General features: G+C 38.4%; 2 protein-coding genes across 2 annotated transcripts in view; one reads left to right on the top strand and one right to left on the bottom strand.

Annotated features, from left to right (window-relative positions):
- Positions 1–8,953, top strand: part of LOC132569093 (multidrug resistance-associated protein 1-like) — a 56,088-nt gene extending 47,135 nt beyond the window's left edge. The window contains exons 24-28 of the mRNA XM_060235274.1: positions 773–916; positions 2,135–2,293; positions 4,574–4,740; positions 5,536–5,730; positions 6,685–8,953. Coding sequence (XP_060091257.1) covers positions 773–916; positions 2,135–2,293; positions 4,574–4,740; positions 5,536–5,730; positions 6,685–6,811 — 792 coding nt within the window. The 3' untranslated portion in view covers positions 6,812–8,953. The remainder of the gene's footprint in view (positions 1–772; positions 917–2,134; positions 2,294–4,573; positions 4,741–5,535; positions 5,731–6,684) is intronic.
- A 2,021-nt stretch (positions 8,954–10,974) lies between these two features.
- Positions 10,975–27,108, bottom strand: part of HSPA13 (heat shock protein family A (Hsp70) member 13) — a 28,943-nt gene continuing 12,809 nt past the window's right edge. The window contains exons 2-5 of the mRNA XM_060234407.1: positions 23,695–24,035; positions 21,971–22,184; positions 15,931–16,098; positions 10,975–12,911 (exon numbers count right to left, since the gene is read on the bottom strand). Coding sequence (XP_060090390.1) covers positions 12,241–12,911; positions 15,931–16,098; positions 21,971–22,184; positions 23,695–24,035 — 1,394 coding nt within the window. The 3' untranslated portion in view covers positions 10,975–12,240. The remainder of the gene's footprint in view (positions 12,912–15,930; positions 16,099–21,970; positions 22,185–23,694; positions 24,036–27,108) is intronic.

Raw genomic sequence — 27,108 nt, 5'->3', positions numbered from 1 at the left:
TCTCTGTGTAATATGTATAGCTGTTGTGCTGAAACTGCTTAGCTTGGTGATCTTAGTAGTTTATAACTACTGTTAGTATTTTTATGTAGTACTTTTCACATTATTCAAAGCACGGATTAAGAAGGTTATGGCCTAGGACCTGCCTACCTGAAGGACCGTCTCTCCCCACATGTTCCCCAGAGAGTACTGAGATCGGGAACTCAAAACCTCCTGGTTATCCCCGGGCCAAAAGAAGCCCGTTTGAAATCTACCAGGGACCGGGCCTTTTCTGTTATGGCCCCTTCCTGGTGGAACCAGCTGCCGGAAGAGGTGAGGGCCCTGCGGGACCTTGCTCAGTTCTGCAGGGCCTGTAAGACAACCCTCTTCCGGCTGGCCTATGACTAACTGGCACAAGAAACTAAGTGAGGTTTTACTAGACTTCTGCTGTCTTTAATGTTTTAAATGCTTTAAATGCTTTAACTATTTTAACGGTTTAAATGTTTAAACCCTATTTATGTTAGATTCTATGTTGTAAGCCGCCCTGAGCCACTCGTTGGGAAGGACGGGATATAAATCATAAAATAAATAAATAAATAAATAAGGTTGGTAATCATACTAATAACTATTGTGACAGATATGCCATGGAGAAATTAATGTCTCTTTAGTAACATATGTCTAACCACCTATCATAATATTTAAATTGTAGTCTTTTCAGACTATATCAAATGCAAATATTCACATATTTGGTAGGAATTTAAAATTCTGAATGTACTATACCATTTATTCATTTCAGGCACCCTGGATATTATCCATTCGCCCACCAGCAGGTTGGCCTAATGAAGGAGTAATACAGTTTGTCAATTACAAAGTTCGGTACAGAGCAGATCTAGGTTTTGCTCTGCAGGACATATCTTTCCAAACTAGCAGAGAAGAAAAGGTAAAATGCATGAAATTATTTATATTCTCTGATTGCCTTTTAAAATCAATGGGTTGGATCCAGCACAGTATTTCCATTTGACCTAAAGCTCTTGGAAATCCAAGAAAGAAAATGGAGTTGCCACTTATACTGTCAAGTTTACTCTATCATCATTTGTATTTTCACTTGAAAATGGTCTTGTGCAATTAATTCTGAACATTATAATATAAAGAACAAAGCAATATGTGTTGTGCAAGCTCTTGTGCAAGTGGAACAGGGCCATCTTTTTCTCTTTCCACTTGTGTATCTCAGGATACCAGCCAGTAACCACTTATGAAATATCTTCAGAGTATTATGGACATAATTTCAAAAATATTTAGTGCCCTGAATAGCCACATAGGACAGCAGCCATAGATAGTTCATCATCATCAGATAGGAGAATAAAGCTTCCCTCCCATAAAGGTTGCATTATTACATTTAGTCTCCTCCATTTGAAGCAAACAGAGCAGTTTGCATATCTAGCAGTCCTGTATGCTTGTTATAATGTACATAGGTAGAGCTTTGGTGTAGCAGAAATTCATGTTTCTATGGGATTGGAAGCTGGATTGTCATGATATGCAATGGAGAAAATAAGTTAAATATACTAAGGGATGTTTCATTGCATTTTCTAATGACTGGTTTAAATTGCAACTCCATCTGCTGGCTGTTTATATAAAAAGAGGTGACGATTATTGACTGAAAATCTGGTCAAGTCCTGCAAGAAGAAAAACAATTGTAGACAATGGCTATTTATAATAAACTGAACTGAACAATTTATATTCAAGTGGGTGAAGCATTATAGTGTGCAACAAGAAGGTTGTGATCATATTTCGTTTGAAATGGCCATCTCTAAATACAAACACTTCTTCATGAGTGTGTCTGTTTGCAGTTTTTCCTGATCTCCCCACTGGACACTGTCTGAGCTGCAGGGTAAAGAGGTGAGAAGAGATCCATTCCATGAGTTGATTAGGATGAATCATTCACTAGATTTATACTGATAGATGGCATCTGCTGTTGTTGATCACTGGCTGTTTGCTGTGCTGGCAGACATCTCCTTAGGCATTTGGTTTTGAATGCCTGTCAGCTTATTTTCAATCTTTCTTTGCATGTGGTCGGTCATCTGTCAAGATTGTATTGGATTTTGGAATATGCTTCAGTGAAAGAGACTGTGCACATTTTTTAAAAAAGTTCTTGTTACAGATTGGAATTATAGGAAGAACAGGTGCAGGCAAATCAACTCTCACCAATTGTTTGTTCAGAATAATAGAAAGAGCTGGAGGCAAAATAATCATAGATGGAATTGACATATCATCTGTTGGTCTACATGATTTACGGGGCAATCTGAACATTATTCCACAGGTTAGTATTTTAATATTTACTAATCATATTTATTGAACTGTAGAAGACAAAGTCCTGGCAATTTGGTAATGATTCTTAACATTTTAAGTGTTCTTTCCTACACTAAAAATGTAATTGTGGTGAATGCCTGGGCAACTGTCGGGAACATTATAAATTGGTCAAGAAATGAGATTGCTAGACAGTGTAAAGTGCAATCCAGGTGAACACATTAAGTCCAATGAAAGATATTTAAGCTTATGGCTACTGACATCAAATGGAACTAAATGTATTTTAAATTTAAATTAAATGTATTTTAAACTTCACCCAAGTCAAGCCCATAGTTTTAACCAGTTTGTATGTTCTCCAGATCTTTTTCTCTGTGAGCACTGAAGATCTTTTCCCTCCTGTCTCAAGTCCCCATTTTTGGTGTTTTTTTAAAAACAAAAACAGTACACATTCTACAAATAAAGGAGTCCCTCTAAGTGTGCTTGCTATCTAGCTTGTTCCATCATCAGATACCACTTTATTGTTAGATACAGTGAAAGATTAGAAGGAATTGGTCTATGTAATTTACAGGGCAATCTGAACATTATTCTGCAGGTTAGTATTTTAGTATCTTCTATGCCTGTAGATGACAAGTCCTGGCAATTTTGTCCCGCAATTTGGAATTGCAGGAGGCATCAACTATTTGAAATTCTACCTCACCCTTCAAATTTTCCATTTTCAGGATCCTGTAAGCTAAAGTGCTAAAGCAGCGTACAAATATATTTAGTGCAAACTGAATTGAACAAAAAGAACAGAACACTAAGTATACAATATGAACAATGTCTCCACAAAGTCTTTCCATAGCCTGAAAGTCGGCTTCTTCTAATAGACACAGGGGTAGGCAAAATCGTTTGAACTCAGCGTTCAACTCTAAATGGCACGGAGGAGGTAAGGAGGAACCGCTTATTGCAGGACTCCTCACGATTTCAACAGAATATACTTCATCAGCCTTCTTCTTTTGACGTTATGCAGAGCTGTTAATAACACAACATAAATAATCAATTTGGGAAATAACAAAAAGCCATTCTTTCTTACAAGTGGGCTGATGATGCAAACTCACCCTTAACTAAATGTTCTTTACACATAGATTAACACATCCTCTTCTACAGGTGCTGCCGGCTCTCGCCGTTCACATTCTGAATCACTCATTAAATTGCCAAGAGGCGTGTGTGCTTAAAGGGGCCCAGTTCCAATGAAGAATGCTAAATAAAACTGGTTTTACAAATGTCTCTGTTATCTCTGAGTTCTTTCAAACCAATGGTATGTATCATTCACAAACTGTCATGTACATTTACTGGACATAGCCCACTTGTTGCAATAATACCTTCTCCTTAACAAAGGGTTTGGGCTGGTATTTAAATAAAGCAAAAAACCTCAAATCTCTAGCCAGTTGAAAAGGTATTATTGCAACAAGAGATCCTGTGGATATATAGGTTGCAGTCCATGGCACCTAGGGGCATGAATTTAGCAATTGACTTTTCACCATTTCTATAAGTGACAGCCAGCAAATAGATAAGTCTAATGTTATGGTATGACTGTAATGAAGCTTTTTCTAAACATCTTTTTATTTGTATCTGTATTTATATCTTTGTATTCCTGTAGCATTTTGAAAGGTTGAGTGGGCTATGTCCAGTAAATGTACATGACAGTACATTTTGTTATTTCCCAAATTGTTTATTTATGTTGTGTTATTAACAGCTCTGCATAACTTCGAGAAAAGGAGGCTGATGAAGTATATTCTGTCGAAATCACAAGGAGTCCTGTAATAAGCGGTTCCTCCTTACCTCCCCTATGCCATTTGGAGTTGAACGCTGAGTTCCAAGGATTTTGCCCACCCCTGTGTCTATTAGAAGCCGACTTTCAGGCTGTGGAAAGATTTTGTGGGGACATTATTCATACTGTATACTCAGTGTTCTGTTCTTTTTGTTCAATTCCTTTTGCACTAAACATATTTGTACACTGTTTTGTGAAAGTTACATTGTTTCTGGTGATTCCCTTTTATTATCCATTGAGTACACCAGTTCCAGTTGTGTTTATCAAAGTGCTAAAGCAGGCTTTCCTTCCCCCTTTAGGTGGCTTCTGTCTCTATTAAACATTTTATCCTTTCTGGGGAATTTTGGTCTTCATCAAGCAGCATAGAACCCAAACTCAAACACTGTTAAAACTTGTTTTGGTGTGTGGAGATATTGTCTAGTTATTCTGTAGGACCATCGCTTCTCAGCCTTTTGGCTAAGATTAAGTGTGTGTATTCTGTAGGACCCAGTCTTATTTTCAGGGACACTTCAATCAAACTTGGATCCACTTGGAAAATATTCTGATCTTGAGTTGTGGAATGCACTGAAATTGTGTGACCTGAAGAATTTTGTGCAGTCGCTTCCAAAGAAACTTCAGCATGAAATTTCAGAGGGTGGTGAAAATCTGAGGTATGATATGGGGACTGACCTCTGATTGCTCATTGCTTGGGGCATTCTAGTTTACCCACATGTTGATATGGTAAGCCTTCATGGTAGCATGCCTAGGGGCAGCGTGTGTGTTTACGATGCTCCAAAAGGGCATCTAGTCCTCTGGTCAGACTAGGTGTGTACCTAGCTTACAATTTGACTGCATGACTCAGCTTATACTGCTGTATAAGAAGAGGGCAGGAAATGTGTTGAGAAATGTTACACATGTGTAGGTGGAAGAAAAGGATCCAAGTATATAGAAGTGCACTCTGGTACTATCTGGCTAAGGTCTCAGGTTGAAGTCAGTCTTAGTCATGCTACCATTTCAAAATGGTGGGGTCTGAGTGGTCTTCTGCTGTATTACTGCCTGTATCTTGTGGACTTCCATAACTTCCAGATGTGCACTGAGCTCAACAATAGGTATTGAAGAGGAGGACATGAGCTTTCATGAGTCACTGCTCATTTCTTTAGATACAGTGACTTATGAAAGCTCATACCCTACCACAAATTTTGTTCGCCTGTATGGTGCTATTGGACTCTTTTCCACTGCCACAGACAAACTTGGCTACCCATCTCAATCTATCTCCATAGCAGGTATTGAGCGAGTGTTTTAGGACTAGAACTGCACTCACAAGTCAGGCTGCTGAAGACTCATTGATTCTTTCTTTGTCACATATGTACCTCTACATACTTGTTGGAACCATCAGTACCCAATGCTTCATTGAGACTTATATGCATTCATAAAACTACTGCTAGAACTGCACTTTGTTTTAACAGTGTGGGACAGAGACAGCTTATTTGCCTTGCTCGTGCTTTGTTACGGAAGACAAAAGTTTTGGTCTTGGATGAAGCAACAGCTTCTGTTGATATGGAAACAGATAATCTCGTGCAGTCCACAATCCAGAAAGAATTCTGCAACTGCACAGTACTAACCATTGCTCACAGGCTACATTCCATAATGGACTCTGACAGGTAAATTGTCAGAAATAGTTACTACTACAAATAATGAAATAGTTTTTTCTACCCAGGGCCAGCCCTGCCAGTAGGCAAACTAGGTGATTGCCTAGGGTGCCAGCCTTCTGGAGGCACTGAATTGAGTCCCCCCGTGTGACTCAGTGGCATTATCAATGTGGGGCAGGGGGTGCCTTGCCTAGGGTGCCAGAAGGTCTAGGGGCAGCCCTGTTTCTACTTGTAACTTGGTGAAAGCAAATCTTTTCCCCCCTTCCATATTGACAGTTTTTGAAAAGCTTTCTTGGTGGAGGCTGGAGTCAAAATGAAACATTTTTTTTGCCTTCTCTTAGCAACTCTTTGTCCCCCACCCATGCTTCTGCTGGTGATTGAAGGAGCAGTCAAGAAGACTGTAGAAGCAGAGCTATAGCACCGCTCCCATTTTTACACAAGAGCTTGCTCTGCTCATTATACAAACTCACACAAGAGTTAGGGGGATGATTTTTGACAAGCTTCTTTGTTGTTATGTAGCAGCCCGCTGTAGCACGTGGTGGGATTGTTCTGGTCCCTCACCTCTCAGCAGTAGCCACAGGAGGTGACAAAATTTCTTTCATATAAGCTGTTTGTGAAGGTTTGCATCCAATGCTAGTTTAATAGCCACCTAATGCCACACATCAGTGCTTAATGCTGAAGTTAATGCTGTGGGGGAAAGCATTCTTTCATTTAGGAAATTAGAATGTCAATTTGTTTTGGGAAAGACAGATTCAGTGCTTTGTAAAATAGGGTCAGACTATTTTTATACAAGTCAAACAAAAAAACCCACTCTCCACCCCCACAAACTCATATGCAGGTCTTGATTTTCTAAACGTATGGACTGATTTTTTAAATTTTTGAAGGCAGTAGTACCACCAGCTCTGCTTCTTCCTCAGTTACCCAAAAAATAACAAATTGCCACAGTATCTTTGTTTTCTGTTGCAGAGTGCTTGTTCTAGATTCTGGAAGAATTGCTGAATTTGATACTCCACAGAATTTGTTGCAACAGAAAGGCGTGTTTTATGAAATGGCATCACAAGTTGGAATACAGCAAAAGGCAGTTAACCTCTAATGAATGCTGTTCATATTTCTTTTCATTTGTAAATTCTGTGAAAAGTTCTAATGAAGAATGTTGAGTTTCATTTTTATAACATGATTTTAAGGAAAATCGGTAACTGAACTGCTCATTTTATAAATGCTTTTAGTTTTATATAAATCATTTTGGTGGAATTTCTAGCAAACCTTCATATAGGTTCTAGCAAACCTTCATATAGAACTTTTGATATTTGTGAAAGTAATTTGATACTTTTATCTGTGGCCCTTGGCTACAGTGCCCACATCTGGTGGGACTCTGCCCTGCTTCAGTAAAGCTTGTTTTGTATTTCTCAGCATCCACTTGGACATTGCGCTAGTCAGAAAATCTGTACATCCTTCCCTCATCTAGTTTCTCCTTGTTGCAATTTATTTGACCATTACGTTTCAGTAACATAATAAGGGAATAGCAATGTCCCCCAATTTTATTAAAAGCAAGTATGCATACTTTTCAGGTCTCCAGAATTCTTCATCCTGCTTGGTGATAAATAAGAGGATAAAGGAGCAGGGAAACTGATTTTTTAAGCATAATACCACAGGCATGCAATCTGGTTAAAGCTGCAGCATACTACATACTCTGTCTTTGGATAAGACAAGCTGCAGACCAAAGAGTTTTTGACTATACCCCAATGCACCTGTCCTCTGCCCCCTCCTTTTTTTGTACACATGGCCTATTGGAGTTCTGAGGAATTCAAGATTGTCATTTTGGTTGTCCTTAACAAAAAAAGAATAAGACCTTTTTTTGGAAACATGCTTGATGTGAGTTTATCAGAATGTTTTAAAAATCATTTTGAAGGAACCATTATGTGATTTTTATACTAATCCCTGCAGAAATATATACATTACATGGGGGGTGGGGGTGGCGGCGCTTGCTTTGTTCCAATTGTTTGGAAGCTACATGGCTAACATCTTTTATGAAATTGTTCTATACACACTATCAGCTTAATTTTTATTTATCTAATTCATTTGTTCCCTTTCTCTCATTCTCCTCTCCTCCATTCCATCCTCACAAAACCCTGTGAGGTATGTTAGGCTGAAAGAGTATGACTGGCTTCCATGGCACAAGGATTTCCCAGACACTCTTAACCGCTATACCAGGGGTGGCCAACAGTAGCTCTCCAGATGTTTTTTGCCTGCAACTCCCATCAGCCTCAGACAGCATGGCCAATGGCTGGGGGCTGATGGAAGTTGTAGGCAAAAAACATCTGGAGAGCTACCGTTGGCCACCCCCGTGAGTCTATACCACATTGGTACTCCAGTCTTTATCATTTTATTGGAGTTTATTGTACCATCCTTTCCAGATAAGAACACTGTTTTCCTTGTGTACAAGGCATGTTTACCAGCAGGACATTCTGATGGAACAACTCATCTTTAGCTTCCCTTCAGCCTTTTCAGTTTAACAAGCAGATGCTCTTAGCCCCAGATGCCCAGCTGTTGAGAGCATCACATGACAAAGACACTGTGGCATGTTCTGGATCCAAATGCTCTCCTGTACTAAAAAAATTCCCTACAAATAAAAACTCCAACCCTTCAAGCACCCACACATGCAGGTTTTTAGTGGACAAAAAATTACATTTTTGCAAAAAGGAACAAACAAGTATTCTTACATAGTCTTTCATAAAAGTGAAATGATTAAAGCCTTTGATTTTCTCTCAACAGGGCAGACTTACTAACACGTTCTGTAAAAATATATCAAGTGCCTATTATGTAGCTATTGCATAGTTAATTTTTAGGATGTCTTACACCCAATATATCAGAATGTACTGAAGCCTAACTTTGTCCACAAGGGATGAACCTTAACTATATTTCTGAAACTTTTTTAAAAAATCTCAAAAATGCATTGATGTTTCTGATACCAAGATACCTCTTGCGAGCACAACTATAACTCAAGTCATAAACCTAATTTGCTTTTCAACTATGTGTTATAAATATTTTATGCAAACTAGTTTACGCCTCCCATTCCAAAAACAGAATGACTCATTTCAGATTTGTCTTTACAAATTGAATGTGGCCTGTTTTGGGACAGGTATCCCAATTATCTTTGGAACAATGCAATATTTATATTATTTAATTTTTTAATAAATCTGTTATAAATTATTTGAATAAAATGGATTTATGAATATTTTGTAACCAGTTTGAATCTGTTTCAGTTATATTGCTAGCATAATGTATATATAAGGTTGAAATACACTCAACTATTTTCCCTTTGTTGTAAAAGGATGGTCACAAAGAAGCAAAAAAATATTGGCCAGATGTAGCATCTCTGGTGAATGAAATACATATTTTAGAATATTTCTTATCCCAGTGCTGCCGCTATTTACATTTAGAAGATAGCAAGGATTTCAGAAGCCACAGGATATGTATTATAGCACTCTTCAAATGTTTTGCACACTTCCTACAGAAACACTGACGAAGTAGAAAATGTGAGATCACTGAGCCCCCTCCACTTATGTTCTTGCCCCTGTAAACATTTAATGTAACAGTATATCAGAATAAACAAGATGTAGTACAAAGTTTTTTATTCTAATAATACAAAAAGACCATTCTGTAAATGTAGTCTCCAAAAGATTACCATTATTATCCACCCTTCATTTTTGAACCATACTCCAAAACTGCACAAAAATGTTGACTCATAACCAGAATGAAGTTAAGGCATGTAAGCATATAGAGGTCTTTATGTTATATAAACCCTTGTAAGCAATTTGAATGTACAAGTGTTCAGTGGCCTGTTTTCTCTTTTAAAAATAGTGGTTTCAGTAAGAGTACCATTTGACTATATTTCCTTGTTTTATGATGGTTTGTCAAAGTCACCTCACTGTAATGTCTGAAATATTTACTTCTCTCCAAAAAAATTACATTTTCAGGTGACTCTCAGCACTTTGAAAAGGAACAAATATTTATTTATTTAGTTGGTTCCATTTATATCCCACCCTCCCCACCAAAACAGCTCAGTCCTACAAGTTACTGCGCCAGCACAATAACTCATAAATTATTTAGGATTTAGAACGCTGCAGTGCTAGCAAACTAGCAGTACTGGAGTCTAATTGAGAAGGTGAGGACCACCAAAGCTGCTCTGCTTGCCCAGCACATCTAGTTAAAACTTTTAGCATTAGGCTGCACACAATTCTTTTCTGATCTGCAGAAAACTCTAGAAAATGCTGTATTCCTAACAAATATAAATTTGAGATACCAAATTTTATGCTGAATTTATATTTCATTTAAAATTCTTCCATTACACTTAGTTTTTACCTAGATTTGGTTCTGCTTTGATACAGAAATATCTAACAGTGGGTTGAAGGGCTTTTTGGCCAAGTCTAGCAAAAGTGTGACCCTGACCCACACTAAGGTACAGAAACTCTGCTCCCAGTTTTAGGGAAGCTGGCTTCAGATTGGCAAAATTACAGGCCAAAGAAAGCACGTTCATGTTCCCCTCATGAGAAAAATACATTTTTAAAAAATTGTTATATGGTCCATGTTTTTCTTTCAGACTCTACAAACAATCCAATCCACACTATTTGACTTCCTGTGTTCCTGGACACAACTGCTTTAAAAACTTGCAGTTTCTTTTAATGGCTAATTTTTATGTCTCCCAAGAGATACACAAAAGGGTCAGGATTTAAAGAGATGCTTTCCCTCACTTGAGGGATATGTTGGTTTTCAGCTGACATCCATGCTATACCACAAATCTGTGAAATCTTAAATTGCTTTAAAAACTGATTTTCCTGTATAGGGAGCTGATGTTTGAAGAGGATTTTAAAAAGCTACCCCCCCCCCCCCTTTGGCTTACAGAACTAATTTCAAAGTTGTTTCGATCCTGGCCATATGTCTTATGTTCCTGCTAATACCGATATTATATATAGATCCTATAGGAGAACCAGCTCTACAGGGTAGTTCACATAACTTCTGCTCTGTACGATGTCTTATAAATCCTTAAAATTACTTCCTGGGTCATCTTCATGCTACTAATCAGAAAAGTGCACATCTGTCAAGCCACTAGAAAAATCGTCACCAAGGCAGCTGGGTTGAAACAAAATATTTGGGACCATCTCTCAGAATGTTTGCTCTACAACAAGAAGTTGTGATAATCTTTGACCAAATTCATGCAGAGGCATACAGTGTATAAAACAGGTAATCAGAAAAAGGTGCTTGCAACTATTTTATTCTAGCACATTTTTCAGCCACAGTGACTTGGGAAATTCACTGGCAGTTGTATCTCAGATTGCTTTAGTTTATGTAATATTTTGTCCTGGTGACTGAATGTCCAGAAATACATAATATTGCTTGCGTTCACAGCATAACACTGTGTGGACTTTGACATGTTAGGAGATAGGATCAATCTCTAACCCTTTCATTGCAAACTAAATTAAGCAGTTAGCAGTGAAATATTTACTTCAAAAGCTAACAACAGTATTTAAAAAATACCAGCATTATTAAAAATTTCAGGAGTCCTGGAAATATTTTTCAATACTTTCTACAAAAGCCTAGGTTGAATTGCTGTTTCAGGTTTTATGGAATGGTTACATTATCTGCTCTTTGGACTGCAACTTTTCAGAAAAAGGTAAAAAAAAAGAGAGATTCAGTAGAATTCACTCATCAAAACTGAAAGCCAACAGCTCAGGCAAACTTTATATTGTCATACGTCTGCAGTTTCCAGCTTATAATCAGAACACATACAACTGGCGGCAACACTTACGTAGGAAAACCCATAGACTATTACTGTCTCTAACAAAGGGGTGCTTCAAGTGTCTCTGTATAGCACATACTGTTAAACATACTAAGTGAGAAACAGTGATATTGTTCCACACAACTGAGATTTTTGGGGTGGTTTTTACAAATCAGTTCTCAGCAAAGTGCTTCTATAGAAAGTATATTTAAGCTTTTGCACAATCTTCAGAAAAGTGCTTTTAAATGCTGTATATGATGAACTTTAGTTGCGCTATCTGCATTAATACTGCTACACACCAGACCAGCTCACAGTCAATACCATCTCCTGGGGAACACCAGGATTCATTTTCAACACTATTTCAGTCATTACTCCAGGACGTCATTCCATTTTCAAGTAACAAAGTCTTTGAGGTCCTGTTGATTATCAACATTTGGGGGGGCGACTATGTTCTCTTGCAGCTCAGGTAAACCTGAAGATATCCAAACCAATTTTTTAGTGTCCAATTCTTGAAGACGAGAAGAAAAACAGTAATAGGTTGGATCCTAAGGTTCTGCTACATGACTAATGGTGCTTTCCTAGAAAAGACTGTTGCAGCAGGAAAAGGCTCCTTGCACTGGAGAAAGGCACCACTTAGTGGGACAGATCCGTAGGATGCAACCCAGTGTATACTGAAATACTACAGAAACATGCAAAAGGGATTAAGTTATAGAACTCAAAAGAACAGAATGTAAGAACACTGACACTCAATTGAAATTTGTCTTTCGTAAATGTCTGTTTGGAATTTCTACAGCACTAACTTGGAGAGGCCAGGATCCCCCAACAATTCCTGCCTGGATAGCCACTCCTATTACCACTGCTAAGTCCGGGTCAACAGAGGTGTTGGGTTCCTTCCCAAAGAATTCTGTAATAACTTTTCGTATCCTTGGAATACGGGTAGACCCTCCAACTAATACAATCTCATCTACTTCTGACTTGTCTAGATGTCCTTCTTTCAATACCTGCTCAATAGGCACAAGGATCTTCTCAAAAAGGTCCTCATTTAAAGTCTCAAACAGTTTCCGTGAAACTTGTGTTTCAAAGAGAATTTGTTTTGAAGTGCTGCTCAGTGTTTCTCTTTCCCTCATATTATCTTTCACTGAATGGTCATCTTCGGAGAAATCTTCATCTTGTTTGCTATATGCTTGTTTCTCTTCCTGCAAATGTTCATGGTGGTTCTTCTTTTGCATGGTGAGAGGAACTCTGATAGTAGAAAAATTGTGAATTGTCAAGTTCAGTTTGACAGCTTCTACAGCTTGCCTAAGTCTATGTATTTCTTCCTTTTTGGTGGGCACTGAGCCATACATCTGATGGATTTCATTATACAAATAGAGTAGCAGCCGTTGGTTGAAATCCTGTCCTCCAAGCATGTTATTACCTAAAATGCAATGTCCACACATATTAAACAATTAACAGCATTAGATATCAGCGGTGCAGGGCAAGCACATTAAATCTGTGGCAAGCTTCTACCAAATGCATTTTCTTTAATACTTCGACAGACTGGTGGAATTTCCAACACCAATATGAACAAGACAGCCTAATCATGTATTGTGCCAATCACATGATCAAAAACTGTTTAACAGTTACCCCAAATTTTCATTTCCCTCCCAGACCTTTACAACTTTACAAATTTGGGGTGGCTGTTAAACCGGGGTTTTGCCTGAAATAATTGAAATTATGCATAATCTCACATTTCCACATTTTATGTTTGGCTCCACCCTCCTCTGGCAGCCATTTTGTGGTTGCACCCACCACCTTGTGTCAGAATTCAAGAAGTGCCTGCAAGTTCAAAAAGGCTGGAAATTCTTGCTGTAGACAGTGTATTTACAAAGGTATGTTCATAGTTTAAATGTTGCTCTTTGTCCACATTCAATACACTATATTTGTGACACCACACTATTGAATAGGTCATTATAAAGTTTAACTCAAAATTCAAATACAATGCTAGCCCTAATGTGACAGTATAAGATGACTAATGACCAAATAATACACTTTATTTTACTACAAAATTTGTTCCCTATTTTCAACTTTTATTTTTTCCTACCACTTACATAGCAAAAATTAAAGATACAAGTGCTATGGTAGCATAAGGTGTGGCAGTCTGCGATTCTTTTTCAAGTATTGAGTCTACTTGGAATTTTTAAAATAGAAAATGAAGGTATTTCTACATTTAAATTCCACACAAATGCCAAAATAATACAAGTTCATAAGTTAATCAAACTTATTTTATAATAATGCTAAAAGGCTCCTTAGTAAGCTCGAGAGTCATGGAGTAAAAGGACAGGCCCTCTTGTGGATCAAAAACTGGCTAATTAATAGGAAGCAGAGAGTGAGTATAAATAGGCAGTCTTCGCAGTGGAGGACGGTAAGCAGTGGGGTGCCGCAGGGCTCAGTACTGGGTCCCATGCTCTTTAACTTGTTCATAAATGATTTGGAGTTGAGAGTAAGCAGTGAAGTGGCGAAGTTTGCAGATGACACTAAATTGTTCAGGGTAGTGAGAACCAGAGAGGATTGTGAGGAACTCCAAAGAGATCTGTTGAGGCTGGGTGAGTGGGTATCAACGTGGCAGATGAGGTTCAATGTGGGCAAGTGCAAAGTAATGCACATTGGGGCCAAGAATCCCAGCTACAAATACAAGTTGATGGGGTGTGAACTGGCAGAGACTGACCAAGAGAGAGATCTTGGGGTCGTGGTAGATAACTCACTGAAAATGTCAAGACACTGTGCATTTGCAATAAAAAAGGCCAATGCCATGCTGGGAATTATTAGGAAGGGAATTGAAAACAAATCAGCCAGTATCACAATGCCCCTGTATAAAATAATGGTGTGGTCTCATTTGGAATACTGTGTGCAATTCTGGTCACCACACCTCAAAAAGGATATTATAGCATTGGAAAAAGTGCAGAAAAGGGCAACTAGAATGATTAAAGGTTTGGAACACTTTCCCTATGAAGAAAGGTTAAAACGCTTGGGACTCTTTAGCTTGGAGAAACGTCAACTGCAAGGTGACATGATAGAGGTTTAAAAGATTATGCATGGGATGGAGAAGGTAGAGAAAGAAGTACTTTTCTTCCTCTCTCACAATACAAGAACTCACAGGCATTCGATGAAATTGCTGAGCAGTCGGGTTAGAATGGATAAAAGGAGGTACTTCTTCACCCAAAGGGTGATTAATATGTGGAATTCACTGCCACAGGAGGTGGTGACAGCTACAAGCATAGCCAGCTTCAAGAGGGGGTTAGATAAAAATATGGAGCAGAGGTCCATCAGTGGCTATTAGCCACAGTGTGTCTGTGTGTGTATGTATACACACAGTGGCCAAAATTTTTTATTTACATATATATATATACACACACACACATATATATATATATAAAAAATTTTGGCCACTGTGTGACACAGAGTGTTGGACTGGATGGGCCATTGGCCTGATCCAACATGGCTTCTCTTATGTTCTTATGTTCTCCCTTTCTTATAGAATCATATAGTTGGAAGGGACATCCAGGTCATCTAGTCCAATCCCCTGCACAATGTAGGAAATTCACAAATACCTTCTCCCCATCCCCAGTGATCCCTTTTCCAGATCCAGAAAATGGCAAAAAAACCTCCAGGATCCCCAGCCAAACTGGCCTGGAGAAAAGCTGCTTCCTGACCCCAAAGTGGTGATCAGCATTTCCCTGGGTGTGTAAGAAAGGGTTACAAGAACTAAGCAGTGATGCAACCCTTCCTGCCCTCTCTCTCATGATTTGCCTAAATTCACAGAATCAGCATTGCTGTCAGATGGCCATCTAGGCTGTTTGAAAACCTCCAAAGAAGGAGAGCCCACCATCTCCCAAGGAAGCCTGTTCCACTGAGAAACCACTCTAATTATCAGGAAGTTCTTCCTAATGTTTAGCTGGAAACATTTTTGATTTAATTTCAACCCATTGGTTCTGGTCCAACCTTCTGGGGCAACAGAAAACAACTCTGGACCATCCGCCATATTACAGTCCTTCAAGTACTTGAAGATGGTTATCATATCACCTCATGAGCCATCACTAATTCATCATAAGCATCTATTCATCTTAAGCATCTGAAGATCAGACCCATCTTAATTTTTTTTAATGTTGACCAACTTATTGAAAAAGTATTTATGGAGAAGCATAATACACTTTCAAGCACTATAAAAATAGAGAAGATCCAATGTCAGGGGTGGCCAACGGTAGCTCTCCAGATGTTTTTTGCCTACAACTCCCATCAGCCCCAGCCAGCATGGCCAATGGCTGGGGCTGATGGGAGTTGTTGGCAAAAAACATCTGGAGAGCTACCGTTGGCCCTCCCTGCAATATGTAACTGAAACATGCAGTGTATCATAAACTAATGCAACAAATTAATCAGAAGAAAACACTTCTCTGTACCTGCCATGGCTCGCGTCAGAAACATCCCTCCTTGCTTGTTCAACAGAGAAACATCCAATGTTCCTCCACCCAGATCCACAACCAAAACATTAGATACATCAACCTTGTGGAGACCATATGCCATAGCTGCAGCTGTGGGTTCATTAATTACTCGCAGGATTTCCAGTCCTTCAAAGATAAATTGATTTGTCAGTAAACTCATTCTCATTTCCTGATAATTTTATCCAGCATATTCAGCAGAAATTATATAAAGCAACCCTTTAATGATTCTTCTAAAATGCCCACAATGTTTATGTTCTCCTATGACCCTAAGCATTCCAGCTCCCCCATTTTACTATAGATACTTCCATGAACTAGGCAGGTAAGTCACCACGCAGTCAGTTCACAGGTTCACACTATCTACATGCCTAAGGATCAAATAATCAACTACAAAGACTTCCCTCGCTTCCTACCCAGGTATGGTTCCTTGGTGTGAAGGGATACCTGTTCATGAAATGAAGAAGGGGGTGCCTTCTGAAGGAACATTCCCCTTTTCATCAGCCCCGTATCCCCATGACCTTCATGATCCCTGACAGCAGCAGGGCTGCCATTCTGAGAGCGGGACACATCTAACAAATCCCCAAGAGTCTTATCCATGTGCCTGACTGCTTCTGCTTCTCCAGGTCAGCCACCTTGGCCTTGAAGGTGCAAACTCTTTCCCGAGAACCAGGAGCTCCTTGTACCGAGCATACACTCATGACTTCTGTCCTGTTGACAGATAGTCATACATGTTACACTCAGTGCAATACACTGGAGCTCCCAACCCCTTGCTGGCATTCTACCTTCACAATTGACTTTTTATTATTCTTATTTTTAATTCCCCTTTTAATGAAACTAACTATGTAGATTTGTTTGTAGAAAGTGTGCTTACCATTTTTAGGGATGTGGAAAGACTTGTGTCCTGGCTTCTTCACCCTGTTGCTGAACTCGCACACATGCTAAGCTTGCCCATTTATTCCCTTGCTCCAGACACTTGGTCACTGGAGCAAGGCCTACTACCTCTCAAAATGGGCCTGCTCATAGGAACCCTAAGTAAATAAAGGTAAAGGTAGTCTCCTGTGCAAGCACCGAGTCATTACCGACCCATGGGGTGATTTCACATCATGACATTTTCTAGGCAGACTTTTTATGGGGTGGTTTGCTATTGCCTTCCTCAGTCATCTACACTTTCCCCACAGCAAGCTGGGTACTCATTTTAATGACCTTGGAAAGCTGATGGAAGACTGAGTCAACCTGGAGCCAGCTACCTGAACCCAGCTTCCACCAGGAGTGAACTCAGGTCGTGAACAGAGCTTGGACTGCAGTACTGCAACTTACCACTCTGCACCACGGGGTTCTTAACCTGTAAATAGCATGGACCAAAAATTCCATCCCTCATTGGAGCCAATCCAGTGGCATTTTGTATGGCACTAGCTGTGTCCACCGCTAACCAATAAAGATGACTGAGTAATTAACAATGGATCTTGCTGAAAGGGAGCTGCTCAGACCTCCTCTTCTTCTCAGGCTGCCTTTTACTTCAAATGCTAATTTAATTTCAAATGTTAATTTAGCACTTCTTGAATTAAAGGGGACTATGGCTGAATAGCCTCAGCAGTTACAGAGGTATGCAATTGCTTATTTTCTTGCAAGAAAAAAACCCCTTATTTAAATAATGTGATAATTAACATTTTAGATTTACTTTCAAATTGCACCCCTGCTTTGTTTTGTTTTTAAGCCCTAGGTCAGGGGTGGCCAACGGTAGCTTTCCAGATGTTTTTTTGCCTACAACTCCCATCAGCCCCAGCCATTGGCCATGCTGGCTGGTGCTGATGGGAGTTGTAGGCAAAAAACATCTGGAGAGCTACCATTGGCCACCCCTGCCCTAGGTGTATTTAAACCCTAGCGGCAGTTTGTTTTGTTATTTGCTTTCCTTTTATTGTTACAAAAACCTGCCTAAGGTTTAACCTTATCTTTAAATTCTCTATCCCTAGTCTCTGGTATTAGTACTTTAATCTATAAATGTAGTAAAGTTCCAAAGTGCAATTAGAGTTTAAAATAGCCCTGTGCCCTCAGTTTTAATCCTTGTCCTTTGTCACCCCGTTTAACCCTTCCTGTTCTGAGAGTTCCTGTTCTGGCATTGGCTCAGCAAGGCAGTGGGAATTGCAGCTCTTGCAAACTCCCTAAATTGAGCAGATCGAGGGGTGTCTGGATGTTCGGATACCCGAGGGGACCCCTGACAGCATGGAATGCGACATTCCCAGGGATTTCATCGTCGGACGAAGCCTGGTTCTTTGTCTATCCTGAAACCTCACTGTGACAATTGCCATTTTGTATGGCTCTAGCTGTGTCCACCAGTAACAAAATACTTTCTTCTACTCGTCTTTCTACTTCAACTAACGAACTATACCTTGCAAGTAAGTTCATTTTGGAATGTAACCTATCAGCTAAAGTCCTATTATAAAACCAAATTTGACTGTTCAAAAAAAAAGGGGGGGAGGCTAAAAGACCCCCCACAAGAGAGGCTTCTAAAATTAAAAGAACAAGCTTATAGCAACTGTCTTTATTTCAAGTAAAAGGAATTGGACTGAGTATATAGTTGTGGACAGATCTGGTTGAAAATTAAATAAGCGATAATTGGACTATCAAAATACTATATAAAGTTTGATCAAAGGTGGAAGGTGACTTTACATGAGAAGAGCTGGATTTCTGGATTTTTAGCCTGGCACTCTGAACCTATTTTCTGATTTCTACTATCGTGCTGATTATAACCGCAGGGAAAATGATTCACCAAACAGAGATGAATAATTCAAAAGATTTTATGGTTACTATACTTTCTATACGGCAGGGAATCAGTCTTTTAGCAGAATTGGTTAAGGAGTGGATGGGGAAATGTCTGGAGAAATGTGAAGAAATGAAAAATGTGGAAAATATTCAGGACCAGAGTTATCAAGGAGCACAAAATCTGCCTGAAAAGCGGGGAAAAGTGGAAAGACAACTGTTTGAGACTGCTTTGCCTGATCTTAAAATGAATGCAGAATATGTACTTATGCAAGAGAAACAAAACCTACAGTTCACTGAGAGAAAGAAAGGGGGGAGTAACTCCAATCTGGCTCCAAAGCTTTTTGTAAAAACGTTCAGCAATGAAGGGAAAAAATCGGTTGATGCAATTAAAATTTACAGCCTCATGACAAGTCCAACAAGGATCAGATCTTTGAAAACTTTTAAGAAGAAATTATAAACTGTTACCATACAGTGGGTTGAGATGGGCAAAATACTATGGATCTGGAGTAATATCTTGGAATGGATATTCTGATTTTTGAACTAGGGGATTTGCATTTTTATTTGAATTATAAGAAGAGACTATAAGACTATTCTTTAATGGGCAAAACATTTTGGAACTTAATTTTGAAACACTTTTTTTTCCTGAGGGATTTTTCAAAATTTTTCAAATTGAGTGGGTAGCTTGTTTTGGTTTGGTGTGATTTTCTGCAAATCTCAAAACCATAATGAAGTTTTAAAACTTATTGTTAAAAATGAAGGTTTTTAATGACTCTAACAATTTGTAAAACCTTTTAAAATTTAAATACATGCTAATATATAGCCTAAAAAGTTAAGCTGTTTAATTAGAATTTGGACTATTGTAGTTAGAACTACATACATATATACATACATACATATACAGGTATGCACACACATAAGAAGGCATATGAAAGGGAACATAAGGAAAATGTGTAATAATAATAATAATAATAATAAATTTTATTTGTATCCCGCCCTCCCCGCCTAGGCGGCTCAGGGCGGCTGACATACCTTGATTATTTTTGCCCTTTTTAGAATGGTAGTTGAAGAGGTTCCCTATTGTTTATCCCCATGCATTGAGATGTCTGCCAATGAATTAATCCAATGAGGGCTTGCTTTTTTTTTCTTTTGTATTCCAGAAAAGTTAGTGAATGCAACTTGATGTGAGTGAGATGAATTTTCCCTATAGATCAAGGGTTCCCTTCTCTGTTTAGTGTGAAGTTGTGGGAGCAATTAGGAATGGCCAGTGCTTTTTGCCCTGTTCTTTGTTGTTGGAAGTGAGTGCTGTAAAAACAGCATTCCGTGGGAGTTTTTTTCCCTCCCCCTCTCTCTCTCTCTCGTATTTTTTTCTTTTTTCTCTCCTCCCTTGTTTATTTTTTTCTTTTTAGAAAACCCACCCTTTTTGCTTATTAAAGAGAGCTAGCTGTTCAAGTAGGTGCCTAAAGTTATCAACATTTGCTAATAAGACATGCGCATCATAACTGCACCCATTTAACTCAAAAGCCTTTCATGGTTAATAAGAAGCTGTTTTTATTTTTGTTAACCTTGAGACTCCTTTGTAACTTAGATAGAGAAATGCACAGTTGCTGTTGTTATATACACAAACTTCTTGCTTAATAAGCCAGTACTGAAGACCAGAATTTGAACTTTTCTCTCTCTTCTTTTTCTTCTTCCTTTGTTGATTTGTGTAGATTAACGATATACAGATGTGGTTTTGTATGAGCACAGACATGATAGACAACAATCCGGAATTTCCCACTAAATAGTAGGATTTTATAGTAATATCAAAATGTTTATAGACTTTAAAGGTAATATCTATGTACTACTTTTGAGTACTTTCAGGTATAATGAATTATACTTTTTCTTTTGTTTTTCTTGATGTAGTAATAACTGTAATCTATTCTTTTACTTTCTGTACCTTATCCCTGGATCCTTCCCCCAATTCCCTAACCTTCCCTGTAAAAACTTAATAAAACTTGTGAGAAAAAAAACCCCTTCCTGTTCTGTGGTAAAACTAGCCAACAACCTCTGAGCCTGTTTAGAACTAAAATTAGCTACACTTAAGTAATCTGAGCAGTTACAACCGAACTAAAATTAGAATAAGACTAAAAAACTTGAAAAGAATTAAAATTAGAAAAGAACTAGAATTAGAACTAAAATTAGCTACACCTGAATAGTTTGAGCAGCTACAACACTGAGAAGTTAAACAATGTTGGTACCTAAAGGTATTTGTAAACCATTTGTTCTCCTTACTATTGAAACAGAACTAAAATTAGCTACACCTGCGTTGTTTGAGCAGCTACAACACAGAAGTTACACAATGTTTGCACCTAAAGGTATTTTAACTATTTTCCCTCCTTACCATTTTAACCCTTTTCACTTAGCTTCTCTTGATGGAATTTTATATTAAATATTTTATATTATCTTATATGTAGACATATAAACATATTATTAAAACAAAAAATGCCACTTGTCCTCTCCTCACATGTCTGCTAAACTTGCCTGTTTACTCCCTTGTTCCAGACACTTTGTCACTGGAGCTGATATGCTTCATCACTGGAGCAGGGCTTGCTATCTCACAGAACTCAAAATACTTCCCCTATAATCTTATACTGGCTTTATTGAACTACATCTTACTTTTCCTGACCTCTCCTTTGTCATCATTTGCATGCATTAATCAAGAATATTTCATCTCAATTGTGAGCTCCATTGATTCTGATTTTTAACATTTGTATAAGCAAAGGTTACTGCACTGTAACCACTGCTAGTGTAAGGACTTCCCCCTAAGATTCTGACTTCCACAGGCACCTAAAATGCATCCCTGAGTTTTGCTCCTGGGATCCCTCTCCTTGCACCCATGTAAATGCTGTCTTGGATTCAGCAAATTTTTCCAACCTATTAGCCATAAGCTCTGTTCACAAGTTATAGTGAATGTATGTACAATCCACATACAGTGTACACTTAATTTTGCTTTATACATGTTGAATAATGTTCATGTTCTGGTCAACCCATATATAACTATATAAATTAAAACCCAAATTTCTCCAGGTACTGGCCCAATTTTTATTTATAAAGTGGACATACATTAGTTCTTACAAACAAATGAACACATGTACATGTGGTGTCTATGTGCATTCACTGTAACATATGAACAGAGCTATACTCTTTGATGCTATGAAAAAGAACTCAGTCTGGCAGCAGTACCAAGAAAAATGCGAATTACCTGCAAGGCTAGCTGCCTTTATTGTATAATTTCTTTGTCTTTCATCAAATTCTGCTGGTACTGAAATTACTGCCTTGGAAACAGGCATGCCAAGGTAGTCCTCTGACATCCTCTTCAACTTAAGCAGCAGCTGAGAACCAATATATTCTGGTGTTATGTTATATGTCTCATTTGTTGCAATGGAAAATTCTGCAGCTCCTTTATTATTAAGAATCTAGAGGGAAGAACAGAATAATAAAACCTTTATGTATGAAGTACACCTCTCTCAATAAATAAAATAGCCAAATTGCCACTAGGATTTATCATGAAAACTTTGTTATTAAATTAAAAACCATCTAACTGACCTGGTCTTTCACTATGTACAGTCAGGTAGAGAACCAATTTGGCATAGTAGTTAGAGTGTCAGAGTACAATATGGGCAAGCCAGATCCAAATCCCCACTTTCTCACGAGAATCCCCACTCTCTCAGTTTGCTGTGTGACCTTGGGCCAGTAACACACTCTTAGCTTAATTTACCTCACGTGGTTGTTGGGGAAGGGGTTCAAATGGAAAAAGGAGAATGTTGTAAGCTATTTTGCATCTCTACATGGGAGAAAAGTGGGGTATAAATAATAAATTAATACTAATATTAACAGGATTAACATGAGGCATGACGAATTCAGGGTGTAGTAAAATTCAAACTATCTCAGCAATACAAATATATTTCAAACAAACACTGTAATGAAAATACTTCTTGAAATAAATCTTTAACTCCTCATATTTCTAGAGCAAACAAATGATCTACAGTAACCTAAACATTCAAGGTCTTGGTACTGACCTTTAAGGCCTTGAGTGGTCTGGGACCAACGTTATATGTGGAACCATTTCCTCTGGTATGTCCCCAGGAGAGCTTTACGCTCTGCAGATAACAACCTGTTAGTGATCCCTGGTTCCAAAGATGTCCGGGTGTCCTCAACCAGGGCTGGGACCTTTTTGGTCCTGGCCCCAACCTAGTGGAACTCTCTAGCCAATACCACCAGGGCCCTGCAGGATCTTATGCAATTCTGCAGGATCTGTAAGGCAAAGAGGTTCTGTCAGGCTTTTGGTTGAGGACAGCAATGGTTTTCTACTGTGGCTGGTACCCTCTCCCTTTATCCCTCCCACTAATTCTGATCTTCTGCTTCCTCTTCCCCTGCCCAGATAGAGGCCAGGCAGTCCAGAATCTGAATGTAATTCCTAGGGACACCATCTTGGATTCTTTTAACATTCTTTTAAAATACTTGTTATGATTTGAATTTTAATGCTTTTGTATATTTGTTTTATAGAGCTCTGTGGTGCAGAGTGGTAAAGCTGCAGTACTGCAGTCCGAGCTCTTTGATCACAACCTGAGTTCAAGCCCGGCGAAAGCTGGGTTCAGGTAGCTGGCTCAAGGTTGACTCAACCTTCCATCCTTCCGAGGTTGGTAAAATGAGTACCCAGTTTGCTGGGGGGGGGGGAGTGTAGCTGACTGGGGAAGGCAATGGCAAACCACCCCGTAAAAAGTCTGTCGTAAAACTGTCATGATGCGATGTCACCCCAGAGTCAGAAACGTCTGGTGCTTGCACAGAGGACTACCATTACCTTTATATTTGTTTTATGGTGCTACGCCTTTTTGTTGTACCTTGCCCAGAACCCTGCACAACCAGGGATAGGGTGATTAACAAATTAAAATAACAACAAACTGGGAACCAAAGCTTTCAGCTTACCTTAAATGGGTATCTCCTGCTTTCCCATGTCAGTTCTTCAGGAGTGAAAATCTTCCCTATAAACCTTTTGGCATCATACACAGTGTTCTGTGGGTTTGAATCGGCCAGCTCTAGTCCATCATATCCTACATACACATCTTTCTCTGTGAAAGACACTATGCTTGGGATGCTGTTGTGCCCATTTTCATCAGGAATCACTTTCACTTGTCCTGTGCCAGGAAGGAACACACCAACAGAACAGTACGTGGTACCAAGATCAACGCCAATTACTTTTGGTGTGGGCATGGGCAAATACTGTTGGGCTAGGTATCCAGCTAACAAAAGAGTCAAAATAGCAGAACCTAGAACAAGGAAAATAAGAAGTCAAGAATCCATTCCAATACAGGTCAATATTATCAGAAGCATGAAAACATATTCAATAAATAGGAAGAGAGAGCAAATGAAAGCATATAACGAACTTGTAACCAAATTGAAGACTTGGGAGAATCAGCAAAAGACTACAAACTCAAAGGAGACGAGGGCCAAGATTATTTCCACACAACATCAAATAAATCTCCTTTTGGCTGAGGAGATCGAGCGAAAATTGAAATGGATAAAACAAAACTACTTTGAGAATGCAAACAAAGTGAGCAGATGGTTGGCTTATAAATTGAAGAAGGAAAAGGAGAAGAGGATTATAAAAGCTTTGAAAAATAATGAGAAAGAAGAGGTTTTTCAAAACTCTCAAATGAGTGATATTATACAGGACTTCTATCGCAATCTTTACAAGAAACAAGAGATCACAAGTCAAAAGCAAGAAGATTACATTTCAAATGTCAAATTGAAACGAATAACACAGGAACAGCAAACATTGTTAGAAAACCCTATAACTATCTATGAAATTGTTGAGGTGATCAAAACCCAAAAACGAAACAAGACTCAAGGACCTGATGGTCTGCCAATTGAATTCTTTAGAGCTTTTGAAGACGTCCTGTTGCTACCATTTAAAAAGGTGATCGAGAATATACAAACTACCGGAGAGATTTCGGATTCCTGGAAAGAGGCCTTGATCACCTTAATTTACAAAGAAGGAACTGATCCATTGGAAATTAAAAATTTCAGGCCAATTTCACTTTTAAATAGTGACTATAAGATCTTTGCTGCAATCCTTGCAAGCAGGCTCAAGAAAGTGATTGCCAGCATAATCCACGAAGATCAAACGGGTTTTGTTCCGGGTCGTCCAATGAGTCAGAATGTAAGAGTATTGTCGAACACCATTGAATATTACAAAGAACATCCCGATAAGCAGTTTGCAGGAATCATGGTGGATGCAGAGAAAGCATTCGACAATGTTAACTGGAATTTGATCACCAAAATGCTAGCAGCTGTCGGATGTGGAGAAAATTTTTGTAAAATGGTAGCAGCAATTTACTCGAAACAAGCCGCGAGAATCAACTTCAACGGAATTATAACTGAGCCAATCAAAATAGAACAAGGTACCAGACAGGGGTGTCCCCTGTCACCTCTGCTCTTTATTTTGACTTTAGAACCTCTGATCCAAAAGATTAGAGATGATCCCAAAATTCAAGGAGCCAAAATGAAAAAAGAAGAATTCAAAACATTGGCTTTTGCTGACGACTTAGTATTTATCTTGGAACAGCCGATCTCGTCTATAACTCTCTTAAAACAACGATTAAACGAATATGGAGAGATTTCTGGATTTAAACTAAATGTATCCAAAACCAAAATTTTAACAAAGAATATGAACAGAGAACAAATTGAACAATTAGAAAGTATTTCCGGGTTTAGACATGAAAAGAAGATAAAATATTTAGGCATTTATTTGACGGACGATCTAAAGAACTTGTATAGAGACAATTATGAGAAAATATTGAAGGAAATTAGAAATGATTTAATTAAATGGAAAGACCTTCAAATTTCGCTTCTAGGTAGAATTGCTACAATCAAAATGAATACTCTTCCAAGAATTCTTTTTTTATTCCAAACGATTCCAATTATTCTTCCCAAATTATTCTTCCAGCAACTCAACGAAATGACTAAGACTTTTATTTGGCATGATAAGAAAGCTCGAATAAAATCAAAGGTGTTACATGACAGCAAATTAAGAGGGGGGCTTGCTCTCCCAGAATGGAACTTGTACTATAAAGCGTGCTGCATAGCGTGGCTAAGAGACTGGTGTACTTTGGAGAACAAGAGACTCTTAATTCTAGAGGGTGCAGGTCTGGGGGAAGGTTGGCACAATTATATGTGGTATCGCAACCCTTCTAAATCCAGCCTGTTTCTTAGACACGAAATAAGAAGATCTTTATACAGAATTTGGCAGGAAATCAAGGTACACTATTCAAATACACCTTTGTGGTTATCCCCAATAGAGGCTCTAATGCATCCAAATTTGTACGTTTGGGAAAACCAGCAAAATTATGGAAGTTTATTGGACAATAAAAATGTCCTGATTGAAGAAGAACTGACTAAATTGGATTGGTGGTTACAATGCCAACTAAAATCAAGATTCCAAAAGGATAAAGAAAAAGGCTTTTCGAACAAACCAGACGATTTAGATTCACTCATGTCAACCAAACAGAAGCTTATTTCCAAGGCCTATGATTGGCTACTCCAAGTTAAGATGCAGGGAGAGATCGTGAAAGAATGTTGGATTCGTTGGTTAAAAGACTTTGGATTTAACATAGATTTGGCTGAGTGGGAAAAATTATGGAAACAGAATTTGAAATTAACAAAATCTGCAGACCTCAAAGAAAATCTTTACAAAATGGTGTACAGATGGTATCTTACCCCAGACAGACTGGCTAGAATATACCCAAAATACTCAAACAAATGCTGGAAATGTCGAGAAATAAAAGGATCCCTTTTCCATATATGGTGGCAGTGTGAACATGCTAAAAAGTTTTGGACCCAAGTTAACATATGGTCACAAAAAATCTTGCAGATAAAAATTAGTCACACACCTGAGTTATATCTCTTAAGCATATGCAGACAAAACATTCCCAAAATAAGGCTAAAGCTATTGTTGCATATAGTCACTGTAGCCAGAATACTATATGCGAAATACTGGAAGACTGATAAGATACCCAATAGAGAGGAATTTGTATCCAAATTGTTAGAAGCTGCCAAATCAGACTTATTGTCCACAAGATTGAAGGATGGTAATGTACAAAAGTGTCAGGAGGAATGGGACCCCATTTATAGTTGGGTTAAAAGCAAAGGTTTTGTTGTGGAGTAATAGAAATTTATCAGATCCTCTTCACTCCTTTGGTGTAGTATTTTTTGTTATGTGATGGTGTTGTTTTTGCAATTTTGTTATTATGTGTTGGATTTGTTTGTATTTTTGATTTTTTGTTGTCCTCACTTTTTCATGTTTTTTTATGTTGAATAAAACCAGAAATTCTGAAAAAAAAA

Source organism: Heteronotia binoei, chromosome 3 (assembly GCF_032191835.1).
Source record: "Heteronotia binoei isolate CCM8104 ecotype False Entrance Well chromosome 3, APGP_CSIRO_Hbin_v1, whole genome shotgun sequence".
In the NCBI taxonomy this organism is placed as follows: domain Eukaryota; kingdom Metazoa; phylum Chordata; class Lepidosauria; order Squamata; family Gekkonidae; genus Heteronotia; species Heteronotia binoei.
The sequence above is the reverse complement of the archived record's forward strand: the minus strand, read 5'-3'. Positions and strand labels throughout refer to the sequence as shown.